The sequence below is a fragment of the Alligator mississippiensis genome, chromosome 3 (genome assembly GCF_030867095.1).
Source record: "Alligator mississippiensis isolate rAllMis1 chromosome 3, rAllMis1, whole genome shotgun sequence".
NCBI classification, from domain to species: Eukaryota; Metazoa; Chordata; order Crocodylia; family Alligatoridae; genus Alligator; species Alligator mississippiensis.
Window position 1 is genome coordinate 227,015,119 of NC_081826.1, and position 26,239 is coordinate 227,041,357.

Genomic DNA, 26,239 nt, shown 5'->3' on the forward strand with positions numbered 1-26,239 from the left:
ATGTTTTGGGGCAGTTCACAAGAAAGAAAATGTTTTTTGATTTTAACTGAGCTAGAGTTCTGCCGCAAAAAGCCTTGACCTTTGGAGAAGTGAAATATTGTCTTTCTCACCTAGAATAACTCCCTGCTTGTCCCAATTTTCTTGTCTTCAAAATCAGCTTTTCCAGCATGAATAACCATTATTACAGAAATTAAGTATTTTGTTTTTCAGACAGTCCAATGATTGTTCTTACCATACAATTGCATAGAAGCATGTGAAAGCATAGTTTTTTACTCTCCCAGGCCAGCCCACATTAAGTTCAAGAGGTGGACTACTTGGAAGGAAAGCAAGAAAGTTTTATGAATCTGACTTTCTACTATTTGATAACCCGCCTATGACTTGTGAAGAGTTTTGTATGTACCTCTGGGCAGCCCGGAGGCAGCGGTGGCAGCAGGGCAGCCAAGGGTGGGCTCTGGGCAGCTGTAGCAGGAAGCACTGGGCAGCAGTGAGGAGGAGGGACCACATTTCCCCTGTGCTGAGCAGCAGTTTCTGCCCAGCTGGTGCTGCTGTTGTTTAGGGCGAGCAGGCAAGTCTGGAGCAAGCACGGGATGCACTGGGTTAGGGCTGTGACGCAGGTCCCCAACGGTACCGTGGGGCTGAGGCCAGTGGCAGCAGCAAGTGGAAGAGACTGCCGCCGCCTGGTCTGCCAAGAAAGGCAATGCAGCTGCGGAGCCACCCCAGCCCCACTTCATGCTCAGGGGGCAGAAGGAAGCACCACCACCAGGTAGTCTGGGCCACATGGGACCAAGGGACCTGCCACGGGCTAGATGCGGCCTGTGGGCTGCATTTTGCCCACCCCTGCCCTAGCTGCCCCTGTGTGACGAAGATGAGCCTAGCAACCAAAGTGAATGAAGACAATGTCCATTCCATGAATCACAGTTCATTCATACTGCTGCCCCTGTATTGTGACCTCCTACTTGAAGTGGTGATGGCATCTGGACTTCAACAACTTGATGGGGCATCCAGGATATACCTTAATGGGAGAGTGAGCTAGTTCTGCAGTGGACAGGTGGAATTAACACATGTTTGAGACTCTTGGGCAGTTAGCTGTTCTCAGAGCCAGTTGTTTCAGGCTATCTGCAGACTCATGGGTATCATGGTCATATTTTCAAGTTTCATTCATGTCTTCAATTTTTTTCTTCATGGCCATGATACTGGGAACCCTTTTTTATTTTTTATTTTTTTAAAGAAAGTTGGAGTTAGTAACTTAAGCCCTGGAACAGGGGTAGGCAACCCGTGGTACACATACCAGAGCATGGCACGCAAAGGCATTTTGCTGGCATGTGCACCTCAGGGTGGACAGCAGGGGAGCTGTGAGGGGCCCGATCCTTGTTGTGGCAATGCAGCCCTTCTCCACTGTCCACCTCAAGGTGCCCATGTACCTGCTGCAGGCAACAAGGCAGGCCGGGGCTCTGTGGACCCAGGACAGCTGCTTCCTGCTGCCCGCTGTGAGCAGCCTGGGCTGCGTGGCAGGCACATGCACCTCGGGGCAGACAGTGAGGCAGGGGCTGGGGCTTCATTGCCACAACAAGGATCGCACCCCTCATGGCTCCCCCAGTGTCCACCCCTGGCACACCAACATCTTACGGGTTGAGGTTGCAGGTGTTTTTGGCACTCTGCCTAAAAACATTGGTGCCCCCTGCTCTGGAGTCTAATGCCTCTTGTATATGTCTGTGCCTTATTCTGACCTTGGTGCTAACTAGTGAAGTAGAAATTATCAGAGCTCTATAGTACTCCATTTATCAAGGGAGATAAAAGGAAGATGTCTGTATGTATCAGTGTGCGTACTCTTTATATTATTCTGAGCCTGATTCTATTCCCAGTAACTTTGATGATTGTATCAGGCTCTTTGTTCCTCAAATTTATCTTGATCAGAATGGAGATGTCATACGAATTTTGACACACGTACTGTATTTTCACCGATCTTTAGTCACCAAACTTTTGGCAAGTGGAATGCTGGAGTTGTTTTAAAGAATGATTGGGTAGATTCGCAAACACAATGTGAATAGAAAACGTAACGTAAAAAAAATCAGTTTAAAAATTGTATAATGACAAAACCAGATTGTTTTCATTTGAAAACTCTTCGGTAAATATGTTCAGAGTATATATTTTGAACGCTTGTGTTTTGTTTTGCTGCAGTTTGGGTGGCTGCATCCTGACTTGTTTCAGCATGCCATTTGGTTAACTGCGCACAACATACAAAGTGACTAGGGAATGTCCAATATGACCTAGTTACTTCAGCAGGATAGTCACAAGCTGTACATTTCATCTGTCATTTTATAAGTTGGAAGTTTCTGTGCTTTTGGGGACTAACACAAAATGATTCTTTCATGAAATGTTGTTTCTTGAGGTGTTTTTTGTAGAAACCTCCAACAATATAAGGGTAGCATTTTTTAGTCATTTTGACTTTGCCTTAGATAATTACTTAAAGGGCAATTGGCTGTGGTATTTCAGATTTATGCTCTAGGGATCATACCAGTAAGATTGTTTAGGGAATACTGAGCTGTGCTGTCACTAATTCTAGAAGATGGTTGTACTTTTAGGTTTTTCCATTCCAGCCTTGTCAGTGCACTCACTAAAATGGACTTTGATTACATTCATTTCATCGCTTCACGCCAGAAAAATGTACCTTTGTGGAGTATTGTCTGGAAAAAGTGCTATAAAAAAATAAGTGCGGGATTGAGAGGGAAAATGGTTGAGAGAGCCATTCATTTATATATCAATCACTTAGATAAATGTGTTTTATCTGCAAGTAGTTCTGTAGTTGTTTGTGGTACTGACAAAATGTAAGCAGCATGAAACCTCTGGTATCATAAATCCTGTCATATTAAAATCTCCTAAAATTGATATAGGAACCTTCTGTTTTTCAAGGTATTGTTCCTCTGTATCCAAGTTCATCTATGTCTGTGCTGTAATTTGTTATAAACTCTTGTTGTGTGCATTACTGTACAGCCACGTGTCTATGTGTCTACAAATTAATGGTCATCTGCAAAAACAGAGTAATGCCAGTATTTCCTGAACCCTGTCTGCAGTCTTCTTCCCTTTATCCCATATGGCAGTATAGATTGGTTGGATATACTGCAAAATATTCAGTTTCCAGTGAAGTTCACGAATGGCAAAGTCCTGATACGTGTAAAGTCTTAAATATTTAAGTTCCTAAATTCAAAATCCTGAGTGGGTCAAATTCCTTTATTGATATTAAAAATGTGATTATCGTTGTTCCAGTGCATGTCATGCACAATGCCCTATAAAAATGTATAATACACACTGGTTTTTCCCTTTAGTGCTTATCGCTTTTAGTTATTTCCACCTGGCAGCTTCTCTCTTTCTGAAGGAGGGTTGAGAGATGCTTAACCAGTATTTATTATTCTCTTGCTGTTTCTTCACTTCTAGATGAAAGTCCACTTGCATTTTGCATTTTTAGCAGTCAGAGGCAACTCTGTGTCCTGCCTCAAACTTCATGGAATTTCACATGTTGCCATGGCAGTTTGAGATTGCAATTTGGTAGAATTATTAAAATTGAGGGGGTTTGTTTTATTTGGCTCTTGGATCCAATTGAGAGTTTGTTTGCTTTTTGAGTTGTAGTGCTTACAGGCTGGAAAAACAAAGTGCAGCCCCTGTCTGTACTCTAAGGTAAATGAGGATGGTGGAAAGGTGAAAGGAGAGGTACTAACAACTAAGGTGGTCAGACAGTAATTGGCTGTGTCAAGATAATACACAGTTTTAATAACACAGTTGGGTATTCTTTTCTTTTAATATATAAGGGAAAAAGGAAGGCAGGGTGACATCTTAAAGACTAACTTGTTCAGAAAGGCATAAGCTTCCATAGGCTAAAGCCCTACTTTTAATGTATGAGGATGTTGTCTGCACAACCCCCAACACACCACTGTTGTGATGTTTTTGTGGCTTTTTGAATTTTTGTTACAGTAACTCAGCTCAGGGGGACAGAAGGGGAAGGCAATTGGGATGATCAACTCATTTTATACCATGCATGGACAGATACTTGTAGGTTCCCTTTCTGCATTTGCTATATTTGAGACTAACATCACTGCAGATAGTAAAATCATGTCATTAGCGCAACTATTTTTAGTTATTTCATTTGAGATGTGATGCTTTCTGTTTAGGAAAACTGTAAGTATGCATCAAGTTCACTGACAAAATACATCAGGATAAATGGCTGTTTCAAAATGTGTAAAATGCTCTGTAGGTGGTTAGCTTCATAAGTAGCTCTTCTTTGTTTATGATTTCTATAGTTTATGGTTTTTGCCACTAGAAGTCCTCATCAGCAACCCACTGAAGTCAACAGAAGTCTCTTTCTATGGTTTCCTCTTGCCAGTAAACCTCTGAGTTCATAATATTGTCTGCCAGAATTCAGTCCAGGACCTCACAGGCATTCTTCCAACATACTCATCACACACCCAGTAGACTTTCTATTTCCCTGTGCTCCATTCTTATTTGGTCCACATTGACATTGCATCTGTCCTTGTTTGGGTGTCAGTAATCTTTAAATATATATATATAAATAACTTCCTCTCTGCAAACGTTAATATTAATCATGCTGACTTAGAGCAGTTCACAAAGCCCAGTGCAAACAATGTGTTTAGAGCACTGTGCAAACAGTAAGTCATTAACCAATGTTTACTGTACCCCTGTGGGACATGGAAGTAGGTATCTTTTATTCACATTTTTACTAATGAGGAAATTAAGTCAGAGGCTTGAAATGATTTACTCAAGGTCACAAAGGAGTCAGGAGTCAAGATCAGGAACCTTTTGCCTATATTTATGCTGCTGCTTTTTAAGCCGCATTTTGCTACAATTGATATCTGATACATAATAACTTTTTAGTAGTTACTATCTCTAGCAATCATGCACGTTTTTCCCTTGTACTGATGTATCAGTGTACAGTGGGTATTTGCAAATGCCACCACATTAATGGTGACCATTATCGTTTAAATAAATTAAATGAATGTGGGTGGAGTTCTGCCATAAGATGTTATGTCCTTGTGCACCAGTCAACTCTGCTTTTAATGTTGCCAGGGAAGGGGCCTTCCACTGCTGCTGAACTGGCGCTAATCCGAAGCCAATCCCAGGAGCTAGTGTAGACCTCCCAGCTTTTTGTTCCTTCTCAGTTTTCTTGCTTCTTGTGAGCTGGCAAGGCATTGTAGCTTACAAGAATTCTGTGCTCAAGTGGGTAATTGTAATTATCACTGCCCCGCAGGCACACAAGCAATGAGCTGAGCTGAGCTGAGCTGAGCTGAGCTGAGCTGAGCTGAGCTGGCTGGAAGACTAGAGAGGGGTTGTGCGTGGCATATGTATGCCTGAGTCACATGCATGTTTGTGCCTTTGTAATTAAATTTAATAGAAACCATGGCTTCTGAGCTAAGATGTGCAGCATAGCACATACAGATATGAGTTCTTTTAGGAGAAAAATTCTACTTTCCTTGGACAGTGGTTGAGGTTTAAAAAATAAAAAAATAACAGAGGACTATTTTGAGCCATTTCAATCATCACCGTAAAATACATTGGTCTTGCCTGCTCTGCTGGATTGATTGTGTTCTTCACTACTACATTTATTTATTTCTGTAGAATGTGAGAATTCAATACCTTCTAAATTAGATCAATAGAAGCATTTATGAACAATGAAGGCCTTGTCCGAGAGCTCTCTTACTTGTGCTCATGTAATTCTCCCTGGGAGTTGCAACCTAAGGGCTTGGATCCGTATTTAATGCACACTAAAACAGTAATGGTGTCTGGTTATACAGTCTTAATTGTTATGAACTGCTGTGTCTTTAATATGTTTTGTAATTTTATGCCATTAAGATTCAGCCCACCTTGAGCTTTATGTGTCTTTCAGTAACGCTGCCTCATCTGTTATTGTTCACTCAGAAGAAAATGGTATCTCACTTGGCTGCCTCCATTCTCTTCTCCCTGCCTCCCCCAATTTTCATATCCTGTCAGTATTCGGTGCCACAGAATCGCAGCTATGGCTTGCTTGACAAATAAATTAGTTTTCCTTAAAGGGAAACTGTGATTTTTTTTGATTTTTTTTTAATGGCATTTTTGTGTCTCAGATAACTTGGATTATTGAAGTCTACTTTCTGAACGAAACAAATGAAAATTCTAGTTTCACCTCATATCCTCTTTGTTCATTTTAGCCCTTCGTTGAGTTTCTCATTCTTTTGTATTACAGCAGTACCTAGCAGCCCTAGTTACTGGAATTCCTCTCTATAAGAGTAAAAAACAGTCCCTGACATAAGCACTTTTAGAGCCAGATCAAGATAAGATGCAACCAGTGTGTTAAAAGTGAGATAAAAGGAGGACAAGGGAAACAATACTAAGATCACACACAACCATTTTTACTTGGCTTTATGTTGTTTCTGTTACAGTACATGAACTAAACATTATCTATATTCCCCAGTGGTGGATCAGCTATTGTGCTAGATGCTACGTCAACAGTAAAGACTGCCATTGGCCAAACAAGATAATTTAGAGATGGGTCATAGAAAGTAGGGTTGGGAGGGACCTCAGGAAGTCATCTAATCCAGCATCTTTCCTCTCCCTTCAGAGCAGGATTATCCCTAACTAAACTATCCTAAGGCAAGGGAGAGGTGCATTTTATAGGCTAACTGAAAAGACACTTTTATCTGGCCCGTGGGCACCCACCAACAAATGTGCTCTGCCCAGCTCTCCTGTCCGTAAAGGTGGGAGCGAGGCACCCACTTATACACACCCCTGCCAACCCTATTGCACTTCACTCCCACCCTCACAGGTGGAAGGGCCTGCCCTGGCCAACACACAGCCTCCAGGTAGGGCTCCTGCTGCCCCTGCTGCAGCCACTCCATGGGAACCTGCTCAGCTTCCCAGGTATCCTGCTCGCTTTGGGCAAGAGGTGGGGTAGAGGGGTGGAGAGGTGGGGGAACTGCAGCTGGGCAGGAGCGTGGGGCTGGCGGCAGCTTGACTGGGCAGGGTGTGGTTGTGAGGGAGGGTGTGGGGACACCCCACACACTCCCCCACATTGTGAGCAGCCCCCATTGCCAGCAGCAGCAGCAGGCAGGGGTGCTCAGGGTGCTTATGCCTGGTGCAGGCCCTGGTGGCCAGCCAGGGCATGGCTCTGGCCAGTGCTGCACACAGGGGCGAGGAGCACAGCCTGCCCAGCCAACACTATCACAGGAGCTCTGCGCAGCGCACCTGCACTCGCACCAGGAGAAACCCTACGCTGGAGCCAGCTGCCTTTCCCACCCCCTGCCACAGGTCCCCAGACTCCACAGGGAGTGGAGGGAGCCTTGCCCCCTGCTTACCTGCGATTCCAGGGACCTGCGGCAGGGAGTGGGGAAGACAGGGTTCCCCTGGGTGCGAGTGCAGGATCTGCCATCGCACTCTGCAGAGCCCCCACGATAGAGTTGGCTGGGTAGGCTGAGCTCTTCGCCTCCATACCCAGCACTGGCTGGAGCCATGCCCTGCTGAGTGCCAGTGCCCTGAACACCCCGACCTGCTACTGCTGCCAGCATTGGGGGCTGCGCATCATGTGGGGCAGTTTGTGGGGATCCCCACACCCCCCACTCTCCCTCACACCCCACAAATGTCATACACCCACACCTTGTCCCCACAACCCCCACCAACATATACACACACCCCGACATACCTTATGCTCCACCATACACACAGACACCCCCCCACACACACACACACACCTCACCATACATATACACATACACACACACACCCCTTTCTGGGGAAGCAAAGGGAGGAACTTCTGGTGGCAAAGGTCAGGGGTTTGGGGGTGGGACTTCTGGTCCCAATAAGGTGACTGGGGGCAGGGCAACAGTTAGGGGGTGGGACTACCCATATGGCCCTGGACAGGTCACCAAAGCTCGTTCAGTGGCTCTCCAGCCAAAATAATTGCCCACCCCTGTTCAAGTACTAGTTGGTACAAATACTAGTCTGAAATTGCATTCACTCAAAAGAATTTACCACATTGAAGTAAGGTGTTAGAAACCAAGGTGAAATTACCTAGTCTTTGATTGAATTGCAAAAAGAAAATAAATATATATAGTGAAAAGATACCACCTTTCAGCACTGATGGTTTCAAGTCTTACTAATAGCACAGATGAGGAAATCTGTTTTTTTAATATGATTTTTAAATTAAGCGTCCTCTTATCCCTTACCTTTTATTCTTGTGTATGAGAGCTGTTGGGCTAGTACAGGCAACCCCTGCTTTGCGCTCTTAATTGGTTCCTGAAAAACTAAGCATTCAGTGAAATAATGTTGAGCAAAACCTTTTTTTTTTTGTTTTGACGAACCAACGTGGCAACACAAAAAATTGGCACTAAATTGTGCAATGAGGCTGCACACCATCGATGCACTGTGGTGCTAATGTACGCTCCTTGCTGCCATCTGTACAATGCCCATGAGCATCATAACGAAACTCACTGAGTGCTAAGTGGAATTAGGTATCAATGTAAAATGAGCATTATAGTGAAATAGCGCTAAGCAAAACAGCATTAAGTGGGGGCTGGCTGTATTTAATTAGAAAAGTAGTTGTTGATTATTGAATTACAATGTGTAAAAAAGATGTTTCCTTATTTACTTATGTAACAGCAGTTTATGTAACTTAAAGAATTGTAGCTGTTATTTGAACTATAGAATGAGGGCAGTGCTTAACGATGATAGGAGTTCCATGAATCTAATGAGCCAAATCGTGATCTGTGACAGCGGGTCAAAACACTGGAAAGACTTTTCTCAAAAACATTTCCCACTTTATTTTTGTTAAACATGTAATGTTAACTTGTGAAATACTTGAGAATTAATGTCAAGAGCCAATTAGGTCTCTCAGAAAAGTGCACAAATAGATGTAGAGTGACTAGTGCCATAACAAGAGTGAACAAAGAAAATAAATATAGTGCTTGAAAAATCAACTCCCCTAAACCCCTCTGGCAAGTGGAAAAAAAAGGCATTTCCCCAAAAAAGGTCCCATGGTACCAAAGAGGCACAAATTCTCTAGCATTTAAGCTTTAATTTAAAATATATGCATGTGTAATATGTATGTACATACATACACACCCCCACACTCTACAGTAAATATATTATTGAGGCTGTGAAGTCAAGCATAGGAAGAGCCAGAATTAAAGTTTTTACACAATCATACTTTGCTCCTTGGCATGTAGGCATTATGATGTCCTCTTTAATAAAATGTAACAAAACCTTTAGATGCACAAATAGATTTCTATTACTTGAATTGACAGAGTGGTTCATCATCACACTAGTAACTTTCTCTTTTTTTATCTGGACCAGTCCCATAGAGGGGTTGGGACACCGCCTTAGTTATCAGACATTTGCTGACAGCAAAAGAAGGGTGAGACCTGGGGAAAAACTTCAGGTTTCCTTTCACAACCTGGAAATAAATGTTCATTACTTAGCACAACCTGTCTGCCTCTGAGTCCTGCCTCTGTTTCAGTTCCATTATTCTTGCTTACCTTGCTCCATTTTGCACTCTGCATGGTACCCTATATCCAAGTCTGGCTTTTGGCCTTTCTGCATTTGAGTCAGTCATCTTTATGCTCCATGCTTCATCCACATGGCATTGCTACCACAGGAGACAGGCTCCCTTTTCTCAATTCAAATGCTCAAATGTAACAAAGCCCATAGTTACAGTTGCAAGGGAACATAGGGTAGTAGGAATTTAGCCACTTAAATCCAAGTGATCTCTACTCATCATGTGAAACTGCAATTTTTTTAAAAGTCTTTAATAACTTAGCCAGATTTGGGTGATTTTTCCACAATGATGATAAAGGGCATATCCCTGAGACAAGGGCTACCACATGTCAGATTTCAGTTCCCTTCTCCAAAGTATGGGTGACCTAAAGTAAAAAAAAAGTCTATGAATTTTTTAACCTGGGCAAGACAGCATCTTTTCCATGGCCTTCTTCTGCCATTTAGTTGGAGCACTGGAGTTGTTGCCTCTGGGCTTCCAGAATTAGACCTCACCTTTATCATTGGCCTCTGGTTAACAGGTGCCTGGTAAATTTTTTTCAATGTTCTAGCAACTAGGACTGGAGTTATAGCAACAATGGGAAAGAAATAAATTATGGTAGCTTAAGTGAGATGGGAAGCAATCTACTAGTAACTTAACACAGATTCTTGGTTCTGCAGAAGCCTCCCTGATGCTAAAGTGAAGATACTGAAAAGAAATGGGATAGTGCCAGGATCAAGTCACCAAGAGAAATCTGTATCCAGAATGAAGGGTAGAGATCCAGACACCGAGGGATGAGGACAATAGTGCTAGAAACTGATTATTTAGAAAGGTGGGTGGGTGGTGTCATGTTCATTGATGTATCTCAGTCCTGGTAATTGTTAGCTGCTGGATATCAGGATCAGTAAAATCAAGGAATGGGTCAGCCAAATTGCTGTATGCTCAGGCCAGCAATGATTGGAATAATTGAAAAGGAGATTTGGGAGAATAATGTAAAGAATTTTGTCAAATGAATGTGAGAGCAGAATCAGACCCAGAGAACTGAAGGGAGAAAAAAATGACAAATGCGTCTCAATCTGCAGGTTAGCATAGAGTTTTGCAGTTGGTGTTGAGATATTGAAGTGCAATCAAGAAAAACCTCTACCAAGGGAACCACATGGTACAGTGACTGGGACCAGGATTCCAAAACTGGGTCAGATTTAGTCAGTGAAAATCAGCTTGGTTTGACCACATCCTAAAAATATTATATATTTCACCATGGCTGGAAGAAGTTATCAGGAACATCCCAAACATTTCACTGGCATAGGCAGTTTTGAAGTGATAATTGAGGTGTACTGGCCCACATATTTGGAAGAGGGGTATATATATAATGCCTTTCCTCAATAGCTGTAAACTGCTCCTTTCATAAGTACCAAATCCTTTTGCAGCATTTAAAAAAAATAAGAGATGTTTACAGTTTTATTTTTTTTTAAGCATGTAGCTGTCATGATAGAATTGTGTTTGAACAAAAAGCAGCTGAAGACATCCAGCTGTCAAATGAGTCTCCTCAGCCTCTGACCCAAACTGAAATGAAAACTGCAGCGTTTACAGCTGAAAAATTATGGCAAAAATACTAGTCTCGAAACCCAAACTGACATCTTGAAGTACTCAATGCTGTATACAAAGGATGCAGTTGCTGGATCCATCTCAGTCTTCCTTTGCAGAAAAAAAACTTTTCATCCCTCCAGACATCTGAGCAGCTGCGGGCTTACTGGTTCCCAGCATTGGATTTGGTGGTTTTGGGGTTTTGTTGTTGTTGGGGGGCTTTTTGGAAGGGGGGTTGTTATAATTCAAATTATATTAGAACCAGACTCATTAACAGTTTGAATGGAGGTAGAACAATAAAAATAATATAAAGGAAACCCTCCTAACAAAATGTCAGCCCAGTGAGAAAGAGGAGGAGTCTGGCCTTAAGAGAAAGGTTTGTCTTGGCAACTCAGCAATATTTGCTTTACTATTTCATCTATTGTGAAAGGTCAGTTTTGTTTTCTCACCCAATATAACTTAGAAGTGTTCCTCCAGTGCTACAAAGATGAACTTCAGTATTACTCGCTGGTTTTTTTCTTAGGCATTTTAGTTGTATTTACCATCATGGGCCCATGATGCATTTTTCCCAGCTATGAACTGGGTAATTGGGAATACAGGAGAAAGTGATGGATTTTTAATGTTATCCAAATAAAAATCTTTTTTGACTCTTCTTAGGGTGTCCATTTGTTCCAGTTATCTGAGCCTGTCATCCATTTCCACATGCCCTCAGATAGATATGAATTGTCAATTCCACCTCGCAATCCCTACCAGTTTTTTTGGTTCTTCTCTTTGTTTCTGGGTGCTTTCTCAATCTTTTGGTTTAGCTACTAATAGCATATTCTCTGGTACTTGTGTGCACTGCATTTTAATTTCTAGTATTCTAATTGGAGATTATCATATTTGTTTATACAAGAGTAAAATGCAGAAGGCAACAGCCCTGAGACAGCAGACCTAAGTTGCAGATTCAAAGGAGTATCCAAAAGTGTTTGGAATCGATATCTTGAAATAAACTGTGTTTAATCACCAAGCTACAGTTTTTAAGGCAGTTGCAGGTTATAAAGCAGTGATTGTCATCCAGGGTGCCTTGAGATCCTTTCAGGGGTACCATGGGGTACCAAGCAATGGTAACGCTGTTAAGTATGCAGACATGTTTCTCAAGATATGCCCAGAGACTTCAAATAGGAATCCATAGTGTTAAAACCATTCTACCCTGTTGTGGTCTTTCTGAGTTCTTTGCAGCAGAAAAATTGCTTTACTATTTATCTGCAGTCAAAAAACAAGTGAAAACTAAAAGCTGGCAATTTCTGAGGGTTGCCTTGAATCAAAAACTGTTGAGAACCACTGTTATAAGGACATATTTGTCACTAGTATAATTATTTAATTCAAATAAAATATCAAAAGAGTGAAATGCAGTTTGAGTCCTTCTGTTGAACTTCTGTAATTTTACTTGTTCAGACTCACCAACAAGAGACCTGGGGAAAATGACAACTTCTGAATGGTAGTAGCTCTGAAGTGGCATTTCTGTTATTTGCAAAGTAACATATCGAACTCTGCTGTATCCCCGTTGTTCTTTCTAGCAAGCTGGCAGGCTGTGTTGGAAATCATTCAGGTGTTTAAAGCATATTCCACCTTCCTTTAGAATACAAGACTTTGAGCCAGCATTTCAGGGGGGGGTCTTCATAACAAGTCTCTGATCTAGCTTCTGTGGAGGTAGTGTTGAAAAGCTAATATACCTAGACTTTAAGCTATATTATGCTGCATTGTATTTATTTTGGCGAGGTGTGTGTTCGTATGAGGAGCTTATGTAAAAAGTGGAGAGTTCCAGGCATTTCTTAACGTGCGGATTATTTTTACTAGTTGATTATTTTTAAACTTTGTTCTGGTTACATCTTGGTTCTGAAGTGGGAATGCCCACAGTAGTCAGTGTATACAGAAGACCCATTCCTATTCTATTTATCTAAATTATGTCCAGATCTGGTATTTTATAAGTGGTATAGTTTAACCTGGATATATTTTGATTGTTTTACAGCTCCATTTAGCAGCCCTGGCATCACTAAAAGGAGACATAGTGGAGCTTAATAAACGATTGCAACAAACAGAAAGGGAACGGGACCTGTTGGAAAAGAAATTGGCAAAGGCACAGGTGAGTGGTGGCTGAAGATGCTGAAAATGGGCTATTCAAAGGTTGTTTTTTTTCCCCTTTCAAACAGAAAAAGGGAGTAAAATGCACCGTAACAGAAACATGAAGAATTTTTTTTTTTTGCCACAGATTTTATTTATTTAAGTTTGTATGTTCTAATGGCATAACTTGAGCTAATTGAATTATTTCTTGAACTTTTTTGGTTCAAAGCTAGCATAAACAATCAGAAGTAATAGGGAATATTTTAAAATAGATTAGAAAATATAAATAGATGCAAGATCTGATTGGCTTGAGTGACTAACCGTGCAGCCTTTAACTTCTTGGTCAATACAAATCCAGCTAAGATTAGTAGTGATCAAAAGTCATTGTTACTCTGTAGTTGCTCACTAGTCCGGGAGAAATGATTTGACTGTCTCTAGTCAAGTTTGTAATGGGCAGGTTTCAACATCAATATGATCACCCTTATAACTGATGCTCAGTAAAGAAGCCAAAGATTAAATAGGAATAAGATCTGAACTCTTAAAAAAGAGTTCTTTCAGAGAAGAATAAAGACAAGCAGAGAAAGGGTGTGATAACATTTGAACTATAGCTTTCTGTGTTGCATGTCTTCTTTAGGCACGGAACATTTGTCTGCAAAGGCTATTGTTCTTACACATTTCATATACCCTCCATTGACTTAAATATAAAAATGTACTTAGTTTCTTAGAGTTTAGCGCCAGAAGGGGCCATTAGATTATCTAATCTGACTCTGAATATGTCACTGGTTGTTAAGTATTTCACCCAGTTACCCCTGTATGGAACCCAGGAGCTTGTGTTTGGCTAAGGGTTGTCATCCAGTCTTGATACGAAGACATCACGAAGTTGAGATGCCATCATTGGTAGTTTGGAACTAATAACCCTCACTGTTTAGGAAAACTTTGTGCCTAATTTCTAATTTGAATGTGGCTTTAAATCCCAGATGTTGGTTTTTGTTGCACCTTTTCTGCTAGATTAGAGTCCTTTAATAACCAGCATTTTTTTTCCCATGGTGGTACTTAGTTTCAAATAATAATTTTTATAAGGTAAATGAATAGAGATACAAAGAGTTCATATTCCAGCATGGGCAACTGGTGCCACCTTACTTGGCGCGCAGGGGCGGGGGAGGGCGGGATGTGCCCCCCCAGCAACCAGTCAGGACTGGGAGCAGGGGATACCACACAGCTGATCCTGCCGACTGGCGGGGGGGTCCCCCCACGGCCAGTCTCACTCACTGGCTTCTGGAAGTGGCTGCAGTGCTCCCACTCCCCTGCTGGCGCTCACGGGGGGGGGGGGGGGGGGCATCGGCACTCCCGCTGGCCCCCCCCGCCCATCACCTAAATGCAGAGCATGGCCTGTCAAGGGGTGCAGCAGCGCTCTCGGGTTGCATGTGCACACCTTTGCATCGCCACTGTATTCCAGGGCTTTTTCTCCAGCCCTTGAATAATTTTTCACTGCTCTATTTTCATACTCTCCAAGTTCTTCAACCTCCTTTTAAAAACAACAGTAGAACTGTACCCACAGTTCTGTATTTTAGGAGTAGTCTCATCATAGAGCAGTGGTTTTTTTAGAGTCAAGGCACCCCCTGTTAGACTCAAAACACTTCTCAGAAAATGCCGTCTCTTTGCTTTCGCTCCTTTTTAAACTACAGAAAAATAATAAAGTAATTATTCTGTGGCAGAGAACTCAAAAAGATCAAAACAAGTCAGAATGTTTTTGACATGGTAGATTCTTATTTAGGGAAAATCTCTGGGTTCATCTTGTGAATTGTATAGGTTTTCATGTCTAACGGTGCTAATACTGCACAGCACCCCATGGCAGTTTTAATAGGGACTTGTGGTAGCGTAGGATGCCATAGCACCCTGGTTGAGTATCACTGGCATAGAGAGGTAAAATCATCTCCCTACTCTTTACTCCCCCCATTTATATACCCAAAGTTCACAATAATCCTTTTGCCACAGCATCTCTATGGGAATTCACATTGATCATTCCGATCCCTAAAATTCTTCTGAGTTTGTGCTTCTCAAGAGAGTCCCCCATTCTGAGATACAATTTGATACAAAAGTGTGCCCTTTGTTTGAATGGGGATTAATTTACCAAGCTGTTCAGGCATTCTTTAAGTCTCCCCTGCCCTTATTACTATTTACTGCTTCTTCCAATCTGGCATCTACAGATTTTGCCATAGTTTTATGTTTACTTCCAGATCCTTGATAAAATAATTGAATGGCTTTGGGCTTACTATCAATGCCTGAGCGACCCCATTCGAAACACCACCATAAATGATGATTCCCTGTTGGCATGTACCTTTTTTGATTTGGTACTTAACACACATTAAATGCATTAAGGTTTGGCTTTCATTATGTTATATAGTACTAATTTTTTAGATTTTTGTATATGTATGTATGTATGCTTGCTTGCAGTGAAGTTATATTTTTGAATTTATATCACTGCAGTTTTTATTTGCATGACCGCATCCTGTGATGTCATAAATGCATATAACTGCTGCTGGAGAACTACAAAAATTAAACCCTGCTGGTTCAGCTTCACCCATGGAAATTAAACTAGCTGCATGCTGTGCTATATTTTGTTTAGGTTCATAAGCCTGTCAATTAAAACGGGAATAAATCTGTGTTGCTACCAGGCCAAGCATGAATACTTAGCGGCAGTGTCTCAAATGTTTGTTGCAAGCCCTCTCTGTAGAGGTCTCTTAGGGCATTTTTACACATGCTTCGGCAGGTGTGTGTGGGGGAGGACACTTTAATAAGTGATTCACCATAATTAGAAGTGCCTGATCATCATGTGCATCAGCATCCTTGTACTGAAAAAATGGTGGTGAGGCACTTTAAACTAAAGCTTGTCCAACAAGCACTAGGTCAAAGTGCCCCACTGCCATTTTTCAGTATGGGGACACTGATGCACGTGACACTAGAATCTGGTGGAGCACATTCATTTCCATGCTCCGGCAGACTCGATTAATCGAGTCGCTCCGAAGCACTGGATTTCCAACAGGTTGGAGCAGGCTCCCTGCACCTGTATAGTAGCCCTTATTGACTAAATTTGATCAACAGGGCTGCAGGTTGCTTTTGCTTGCTATTAGGCATTCATTAAGGATCAGTTCAATTGCATTTTGTAACTCCAGTTTGCAAAAGTGCTAAACAATAAAAGTTGCATGTCCTTTTGCATTGAGACCTTTTTTTTAGTATGAGAAAGATAGTAAGAAATTGAGGAAAGATGAGGAATAATCTGAAGTTAAGAATTTCCAGATTGTGTCAGGTGAGTGGTCTATTTTAGAAGTGGTCAGTCTTTGTACATATACTGTAAGTGGCATAGGCAGCCTCTTTGTGTGGCATGCGACTGATCAGGGAGGGAGCAGGGAACACAGTGGTAGGACAGGTGGAAGAAGGCAGAGCAATGGATCAAGCAGAACGCAGAAAGCACAGTAACATGTCGAGCAAGGGAAGAGGTTCAGAGGGGTACTGGGGGAGTGTGCAGGGTTTACCTTGTGCCATGTCTGCCAAGAAGGTTGGCTCCCACTGGTCTATCTAGTCAAGGTTCTTACTCACTGTCAGAGGGCAATGAAAGAAACCCTACGTCCATGACAGTCTTTTTACCAGGGAGGGTTTACCTGCCTTGTTTGCCTTTAGCAAAAACTCTATCATTAACTGTTTAATGTCTGTAAAGTGTTATGCGAATGTGAAATATTTGGCTGTTGATCCTAGGGAGTCCTGAGAACTGTGTAAACAGCATAAGAGTAATAAAGTTTAGTGTTTCTAGGGGTAGTGCCAACTTGCATTTCATCCAAATGTATATTTTGCAAAAACCAGAAGTAAGATCAATTAAACTGTTTATATGGAATTTTAAGAATCCAACCAAAACAGTTTTTAAAGCAAATAAATCATCCTCCACAGTAATTACGAGCCAAATGTTATGACATTGTGTTGGGTCAGGAGAGCCAAAGGATGAAATTGACCCAAAAGAATAGATAATAGATGAAATTTAAACTAATAGGTCCATATGCATTGCCATGGTGAGGATTTCCAAAAGCAAAGAAACACAACAGGCGAGGAACGTGTTTTTCTAGTTGTAATAATTTGTTTAGGTTTTCTAGTTGTAATAATTTGTGGTAGTATTAGTAATATAGGTAGAACCACTATAATGTAGATAATACTCTTTCTGTTTTATTAAAAAAAATAACCCACAACAAAAAATTTGTGGTAGTATTAGTAATATAGGTAAAACCACTATAATGTAGGTAATACTCTTTCTGTTTTATTAAAAAAAATAACCCACAACAAAACATGGACCAGATTCTGAATTGTGTCCATTAGGAGTCTGTGCCCAGGAGGTACAGGGCAAATTCTGTGCTGACCCCAGGGAAAATCAGAGCAGCCAAGAAGGTTGGAGGCAATTTTTGAAAGGTTTTTAGCCATGCTGGTTTAGAGTCGGGCAAAGTGCAGGGGGGATTTGCATGTTTATAGACTAACTAAATCAGAGATGTTACAGCGTACACTTTTGTAAGCAGAGGGCTTACCTCAGCAAATGCTGTGAAGGGACTGCAGAAAGCAGAGCTACTAAATAGAAAGGAGTGATTAGAATACAAAGCATAGGAAAGGGGTGGGGAAAGGAGAAGGCACTGCAGAGAGAGGCAAGGTGGATAGGAGAGTGAAAAACAAAGTAGGTTAACCCACTAAGGGACAAGGGGTTTATAAAAGTTCAAAGTAATGGGATAAGAATCCATAGTCTCAGATTAAACCATACTTAACACAATCCTGTCTGTGATGATTTCTTGTTCTGCAGTTTCCCATACATTTTTAAAGTTTTGTTGACTAAGAACAGCTACTCTGAGGTCAGCAATGGAATGTCCAGGGAGGTTTAAGTGTCACCCAGGGGTGCTCCCCTGCTTCAGAGTGTTTGAAAAGTAGTCTCTGCCCTCTTCTCCCTCCCCTAAAATAAACACCACAGGACATGCACCTACAAAGAGGACTGTGGGGAAAAATAGATCCCGTATCATGATGCCAAAGGAAGAGAGAAAATCCATTGTTCTGTGGGGGCATTCTCCTTTGGTTATTACTGCCTTCAAATAGCTGGAGTTCCTTAAAGAGCACATGTAAGTGCTCTAAAGTGCTTTATAATTGGTCCCCAGATTTCTGCTGAAATATTTTTGGACCAAAAAATGGTTTTCCACTAAATGTTTTTTTCATGAAGCTTCCACATTGTGTAGAACATGTTGTTTTCTGATAAAAACCCCAACATTTTAAAAATGGAAGTTTTTAACTTGTAAAGCTGCAGGGATGCCTTGTTGTAGGGGGAGTTATAGTCTGACTACTTTGTGATTCTTCCCCGTGTTCTGTATTCCCCAACTAAATACCAGCTGTCTCCCATTTTTCTCTCCAAAGGACAGATAAAAGATCCAATGAATTGTTGGACTTAATCCTTTATAGAGATCAAAACACTAATAAAAGGGGATTAAAGTCACATGTTTATTTTATTTGAAGTTGTGGTGGGTGTGGAGGGTATTGCAAAAGATGATGGAAATAAGGAGGCCATATTAAAAAATATAAAGTAAACATGATCCATCATGACCATTCTTGCAGTCCTCCTGAGCTGAGTATGCCTAAAACATGTTTTCTTCTTTGTTTGTATTCCCTTCACTTTGATTTATTATTAACATTAGCATTCAGTTCTTCATACAAACTCTCAACCTTGGAATTATTTTTTCATCTTTTTCTTCCCCTCTCCACCATTCTTGTCCTCATCAAAACCTGTCACCTCTAAAATGTATCACTTCATCAATCTGAATAGTTGCCACATGGGGCCAAGAAGGAATGTTTTTCTCCTGTTGCATATCACAGGGTATTTTTTCACTGGACACTGGTTGCAGCCAAACTGGGGATTTTGATTAGGGTGTGCTAAGTGTTCTGCTGGGACTAAAACCTAGAGATTTCTGGCTAGAAGGTCTTGCCCCTCTGCTCAGGATCAGAGAGATCACTATATTTGGGGTCAGGAAGGAATTTTACCCTGTGGTCAGATTGGTACAGAGTAGGCATTGTTTTGCCTTCTCTGTAGCAGAGGGCTTGACCCTCTTTCTTGGATCTCTCAAGTGTGTTTTGATAACATTTGCAGCAGCAGGACACAGACAGTCATTGTCCCCCTCCTTTACCTGTGGTAGGTTAGGTTGTAGATTTAGTAATAGATTAGACAAGGATTTGTATGGGATGATTTGGATAAGGATGATGCTGCTTCAGGCTGGGAATTGGACTAGACAACTTCCAGAGGTCCTTTTCACTCCTACTGTCCTATAATTATGTGATTCAAAAGTTCACCTGGCATACATTGCAGACATAGAGCAAATAGATGAATGACTAGGAATCTTTATTTAAAGGGACTGAAGAATAGCATTTGAATTACCATAATGAGCCATATTTAACCAATATTGAACCACTTCTCTGGGCTTTCTTTCAGCTCAGTCAACATCTCAGATATGCATCAGAACAGATGACTGCTGTGGCATATCATTATTAAACTCACTGTTGTAGTTGCAGTGTCTCCAATGGGTCTGTGGCCCATGGGAGAGAAACATTAGTGATTTTGGAGACCATCAGAGTATAGGTGTGTTTAAAAGCTATGAGAAGAGGTAGGGTCATTGGAAGACAAGAGTGTAGAGGACTTGGTCCCTGAATTGTTCTGTTTGCTATCTCCAAAATGAAGAAACGAGGAGGAAAAATAAGAGGTGAGATCAGCAGTACAGGGACAGCAAACACGAGAAGAAAGAGAGAGAAGTTGTTTAGAATTTATATAAAAAGGAGAAATTTGAAGGTTTAGCGGAGTGAAGAGACGGAAGCCTGATTACAGGGATGGGATCAAATGGCAAATAGGAAGGAACAAAATGGGCACACAGAACAATGCAGTGCCATGCAGTAGTACCCAAACTAGCCAGGCTACTAGAAGCAGTATAGTCATGCAGTAAAAATTCAGATCAGTCTCCTGCCATATTTATCAGTTCCATTTCTAGCTATAATACCTTCCCTTTTGTTTCTTTTGGTTTTTTCCCCCATGTTGTTGTTGTTGTTGCTTATATTTGTTCTACTATTTGTAACTCGCTGTATTCTGAAACATATCCACTGCCCTCTTTCTTGCTGCTGTTGACAACAGGCCTCCTTTTGGGCATCTGTACATGAGTGCAGAGGCTGGAATTCTCGCCTGTTTAATTCTAGTCTGACTAATTGAGTCTGTTGGAGTGAGGCAGTTGCCATGCTCCAGGAGCCTCTTGCACGTCATGTATCAGCATCCCCATGCTCAAAAATGGCAGTGGGGATTAAATGAGCTTTAGTTCAAGTGCCCCACCACCTTTTTTAAACATGAGGATGCTGATACAGGCGATGCAGCAGCACTTTAATTAGAGTGGCTCTCGGAGCTGCTCTAATTAAGTACCACCTCCCACCCCCGGAGTATGTGTAACTGTGGCCTTTGTCTGCTATTGTCAGCATGAGACCATTTGCTTCCAAGGTTCAGTGACTCTTCTAGAAGCATTTTACCATCAGAGGCCAGCTTCCCCACTCCTTAGATGGCATGTTGTCTGTTGCCATATCCTATGCCTCAGATATCCCAATTTATCTTGTGTGACTTTTGACTTTCAGCACAGGCAGCAAGAACAGGTACCTCACCTACTACTTCCCCATCCATGGATCTCATAAATCTGCCTTGCTCTCCCTGCTCCTCACATGTCCCTTCTTTCTTATGCCACTACTAATAACTTTTTGTAAATAGTTCTACAAACTACTGCACATCCTAACTAACACTAAAAAAACCCACTCAGCCCTCTTGTATCCAAAACAAAAAAGCACTTCTCTATCTCTGATGTGTAACCTACAGTAAATGATACAAAACGAATGCAGGTCCACTTCTGGTTTTGATTTAAACCAAGCTATAATGCATGGCCATGCATAGAGTTTACCTACCTCTGCCAAATAGACATTTTTCTTGTTTGAACTCTTATGAAACTAGTGAATTTGAAGTTTTAGAAGGGAGTTGGCTCTGAAGAAAATATTTGCAGAAATCCATAAAACTAAAAATAGGCAAAGCTCATGATGCTCTTGTTTTAACACGTGGCAAAAGAGAAGCTGAGCTATAAGGATTAAAATATTCATTAAAGCTTGATTAGTCTTCAGTAGCAGAAAAGGGAACACAGAAACTACATATAGTTGAATTTCTATAAATGTTTCTTTTTCCAAAGTTGGTTCGATGTCCCCTCTTCTTTAGGACAGGTAAAAGAACACATTTCTAAAGGCCTTCATTGTCGGGATGTGCCATACATCTCAGAGCTTGGCAATTTTGTTATGCTCTTTTTAAAGAAAAATATTGACAGTTGATGCCATGAAAAAAATATATTTGGAAATGAACTGTGGGGGGTTTGAAATTTGAGAATTTCAAGCTACGTACTGCTCTTCTCTGTTCTACTCCTTTGGAAATGCCACAAGCAACCTCACAGTTCTCCACACATGAATTACCCAGCTGTATCAGTACAGTAGTATGCCTTTCTCTGTAAGCTAGACAGAAGAGAAGGTGGAAGAGCAGATGCCTAGAGAGGGGGAAATCCAAAACACTTCATACTGTGTTTTTGGATGAGGAGACTTGACTTCACAAAAGGAACAGCTTTATTTTGTTTTGCTGTGAATGACTTGAAATCAAGACACATTCTGTCATTCAATAAGTGAGCTAAAATCATTAGAAATTAATATTAAAATCCTATATCAATCCTATATTGATGGTATCTCACCCCACTTAAATTTAAATGCATTTATGGGGTAGAAACAAGCAAATGCTGGAGGGAATGTGGTCAGTTGGGAGGATTCTACCACAGGTGGTGGATTTGTCCCGTAATTAAACTGTTCTAGAAGAAGGCTGGAGACATGGTGAGGGAAATGCCAGGATGCAAACGATCAGCTAACTTCTTAGCATTCGTATGGATCCATCCTGCGAACTCTGCAACATGTAAGTGTCATAAGGAATTGATTACTAATTGTCTAGCAGCTGCAAAAATTAGTTGTAAAAGCCTGGAAGAGAATTAACACCCCTGAGATCACAGCCTCATTAAAAAAGTTTGGAAAGTGTTCGGAATGGAAAAGTTGTCCTATCGAGTCAGTGTTCTACAAGGGAGAAGGCAAAATGATGCTGGCTTGGAAATCTGGTGGAAATTTTTGGAAGAATCTTCTATTGTCTCTAAACCAGAAAATTTGAGAAACTTTGTTTAATATTGAAGTGCAAGTTTTATGAGCTAACGCTAGTTTGGAATAAATTTGAGATTTGGGCATAGAGATGAGTGGAGAATGGTAGGATTTGCATTGTGCAGAGTTCTGGGGAAGAAGAGGGAATGTCAGGCAGGATGAAAGTAGCTTAAGAAATAAAAATGTCTGACATCCTACAATCCCGCTCAGTTTAAAACGTTCTGTTGTTTGGACAAAAATGTTAGTTCTTTAGAGCCTGCCAGGCAGGTGTTGGTTTTTTGGTGTGTATGGGATTTTTTAAAACTAATTCAGGTCATGACTTGTGCTCTTCCGTAATTACTTTGTTACTGGAATTACTTCTACTTCATGAAGGTGCCTGAGGCTCTGGGGGTTTGTTACTATAGCACTGATGTTAGGATTTGGTCTAATCTTCTAACTGAGTGCAGTAAAGGTAACACGAAGGATGAGGCTGTTACTGTTTTGTGTATGGTAGGTTTCTATACATTAATAGGCAATGACACTCTTTTGCTGAGCTGGTATCCTGGGGCTGAAATATTTTCTCTTATCCTCTCACTTCGTAGTCTTGATACTCTGGTGGTGGTTTTATGTTGTGTCTCTCTTATACGGAAGATGAGACTAAAACACAAAGGTGTTCTCAGACATGGTAAATTGATTCAATGAAGCAACTTGTAGTTTGTCCCAGAACAAGGTTAGCTTGCTTAACCTAAAAACTTTACCAAAATTACTTTTTTTCTGGTGCCTGGTCTTCAGTTGCAACCCCATTCAGGAATCTGGCTTATTCTTGTACTTTCTCTGCAATGCCCTTAAATGTCAGTCAGACAACTAGATATGAGGTCAGAACAAAAATGAAGAGGAAGGGGGGAGTCTGAGTCACGTCATAACTGTAAAGTTGAAGATGGATTAAAAGGACTAAATACATGCATCTTGGCTAGGAAAGGATGAGGGCATGAAAAATCTTGTGATATTTGAAAGATGTAAACAATGAGGTGAAATACTTTAGCATAATGAAATGATATTTAATAACAACAGACTTGAATAAGCAAAGGGCAGTTTTAGATTGAATATTAGGAAGTTCATTTTAACATTGAGTGACGCAGAGTAAGTTTGGGCCAAAAGCTGTGTTGTGTGACAACCTAGGGACAAACACTGAATAGTAGGCAGCAAAACAAATAAAATTCTGGCTTGCATCTACGGATACATCTCAAGCAAAACCCAAGAATTCATCCTCTTGCTTTACTCAGCCTTGATGAGGCTTCAGCTGGAGTACTGCATCCAGTTCTGGGCTCCACACTATAGAAAGGATGTGGAGAAGCTTGAGAAAGTCTAGAGGAGAGCCACACGCATGATCAGAGGTCAAGAGAACAGGCCTTATGAGGAGAAGCTGAGAGGCATGGGACTCTTCAGCCTGGAGAAGTGAAGGCTCAGGGGTGACTTGGTGGCAGCCTACAAGTATATAAGGGGTGTGCATCAGGAACTGGCAGGACATCTGTTCACCAGGGCACCCCAAGGGAAAACAGGGTTTAACAGTCACAAACTGCTGGAAGACCATTTTAGACTAGACATAAGGAAAAACTTCTTTACTGTCTGAGTCTCTGGAGTCTGGAATAGACTCCCCCCAGAAGTGCTGCAAGCATCTACCATGGATACCTTTATGAAACGCCTGGATGCTTATCTTGCTGGGGTGATCTGACCCCAGCTGATGTCCTGCCCCTTGGGACCCGATGATCTTGTGAGGTCCCTTCCAGCCCTAATGTCTATGAAATCTTATGAAATCTATTAAATCCTGGCTGGTAGATAGACTTGATATGCCCTTCCTTCTCTAGATTCTGTGATTCAAAACTGTGTTCCCCGCTTTTGAACGCTTTTTAAAGAAGAATCACTTCACCTTTCAGGACACACCAACCAAGTATCCTTGGGCTTATTTCCCACCAAACCAGCTTGCAGCCTCTCCTAGGGCCTCTCCTAGGGCAGCTTCTCCTAGTGGTTCCTGCTTCTGCCTTTTCTATTTCCACATTTTGTTGCCCCAGTGACCCTTTTAAACAAAACTTGAAATAGTTCCAGTGCACACATTTCACTGATATCTTTAAAACATTTGTTGCTCTTTGTTGTTCACATTATATGTTTGTCACTGTATAAAGATTATTGTGAAAAATGGTGCAATGATGAGAGAAGGAAAGCAAGTCTGATAATGTCTGAGAATGGCTAGAGACCATTAGTGGGAGTCAGTATATCTTCAGTCAGGATAAGGATTATTCAGTTTTTCAGGGCACAGAGAAATTAAATCTGTTGTTGTAGGCTTTTTATTTATTGTTAGAAAAATAATTATTAAACACACTATCAGAAATGTCCTTTCAGGTTGTTGTTTTTTTAAACACACACACTGTGCAGATAATTCATTGAACTGGATAATGCTGAGACACTGTTTGTGGTCATCAAAGTATATCACAGGAAATTTGGTTTAGAAAGGTACAGTAAGTAGCTTTTTCTTTCCATTTTTCCTGCACTTAACCTGTGTCTAACATTTTTGTGAAGCTGTTGGTTTTTTGTGACACTTTCTACCCAATACTTTTACACTTTGAAAGAAGAGGAAGCTCTTTGGTCAAGTATGAAGGAGGTAAGATGGAGAGAAACTACATTATTTCATGTCAGCAGATAGGTTGTTGCCTTCTTTATGTAATAGCCAGTGTGACCTGAAGGCCAAATATAGCTAATTGGAGTTCCAGGAAGTAGCCCTTAGCTCTTCATCTTTTTTCAGAAGACCATCTGATAAGCACACTCCCCTTGTGATCCATGTGGCATTACACTTGGTACAAGTCTGAGCCCTTAGTCTAAGAACAAAATTAATCCCATTGCAGAATGGGATGTTGTCTGTGCTTGTGTTAAAGATCTATTTTGTGCAAAGAAAGTAGAACAGCCTTCATTTGGACAGAGACTGCTGTTAAGAACAGTTCTGCCCTTGGCAAATTTTGAACTCTTACATTCCTGAGTTCTATTTTTCTGTGATAAATATGTATTTATGTTTTAAACTAAATACTATTTGCCCCATCATTACAGCGTGTGGTATATATCTTGGTTCATTTTTTCTCTTATTTTCCAAAAAATAAATAAATAACAATGTATCCATAATACATGTTTTTATTAATATCCATCGATCAAATTTGAATATTCAGTACTTTGTTAGGAGGGTTGGGGGGAAACCATTGTATGTTCCATGGTAGGGGCTTAGAATAAAAAAGCATGTGGAAACTCTACAGGACCTGGGGAAAGATAGCAAAAGTTAAAATTAGGACAGTTTTTACTGGAGAAGAATAGGGTCTGAAACTAGTACACCTTTGTGTTGTTAGTGTGTAAAAACACTGAAGTGTTCTCAAGCTCAGCATCAAGTTCCATTTTGGAACAAATTTCATATATAGGTGATTACCTCAAGCCATAGGTTTTGGACCGAAGAGAATAAGAGGATGTTATGAAAATACTGTCAGACCTTTTAATATAGGAGGTATACATATGTGTGTTTTATATAACATTACTGTACTTGTACTGTATAGAGTGACAATTTTGGGCAAATCACTTTTGGTGTAAAAAAAAAAAAGTGCAAGAGTTGCATGTACTGTTTATTTCTGTTCCATTATGTAGGCATTGATTATGTTTGATCAGCAGATGTAATTTTTGCAGTAGCCATGCTTAAATCACTGAGATTTCTTTAACTGGAACACAGTGGACACTATTATGTAACTGTAGGAGAATTGGCTGATTCCTGCCAGGGAG

The 26,239-nt window shown here is 41.0% G+C and overlaps 1 protein-coding gene across 3 annotated transcripts in view; it reads left to right on the top strand.

Annotated features, from left to right (window-relative positions):
* Nucleotides 1-26,239, top strand: part of MCC (MCC regulator of WNT signaling pathway) — a 370,732-nt gene that overhangs the window by 243,671 nt on the left and 100,822 nt on the right. For all 3 annotated transcript variants that reach the window (XM_014600959.3, XM_059724934.1, XM_006272103.4), the window contains one exon: nt 13,104-13,217. In XM_014600959.3, coding sequence (XP_014456445.1) covers nt 13,104-13,217 — 114 coding nt within the window. The remainder of the gene's footprint in view (nt 1-13,103; nt 13,218-26,239) is intronic.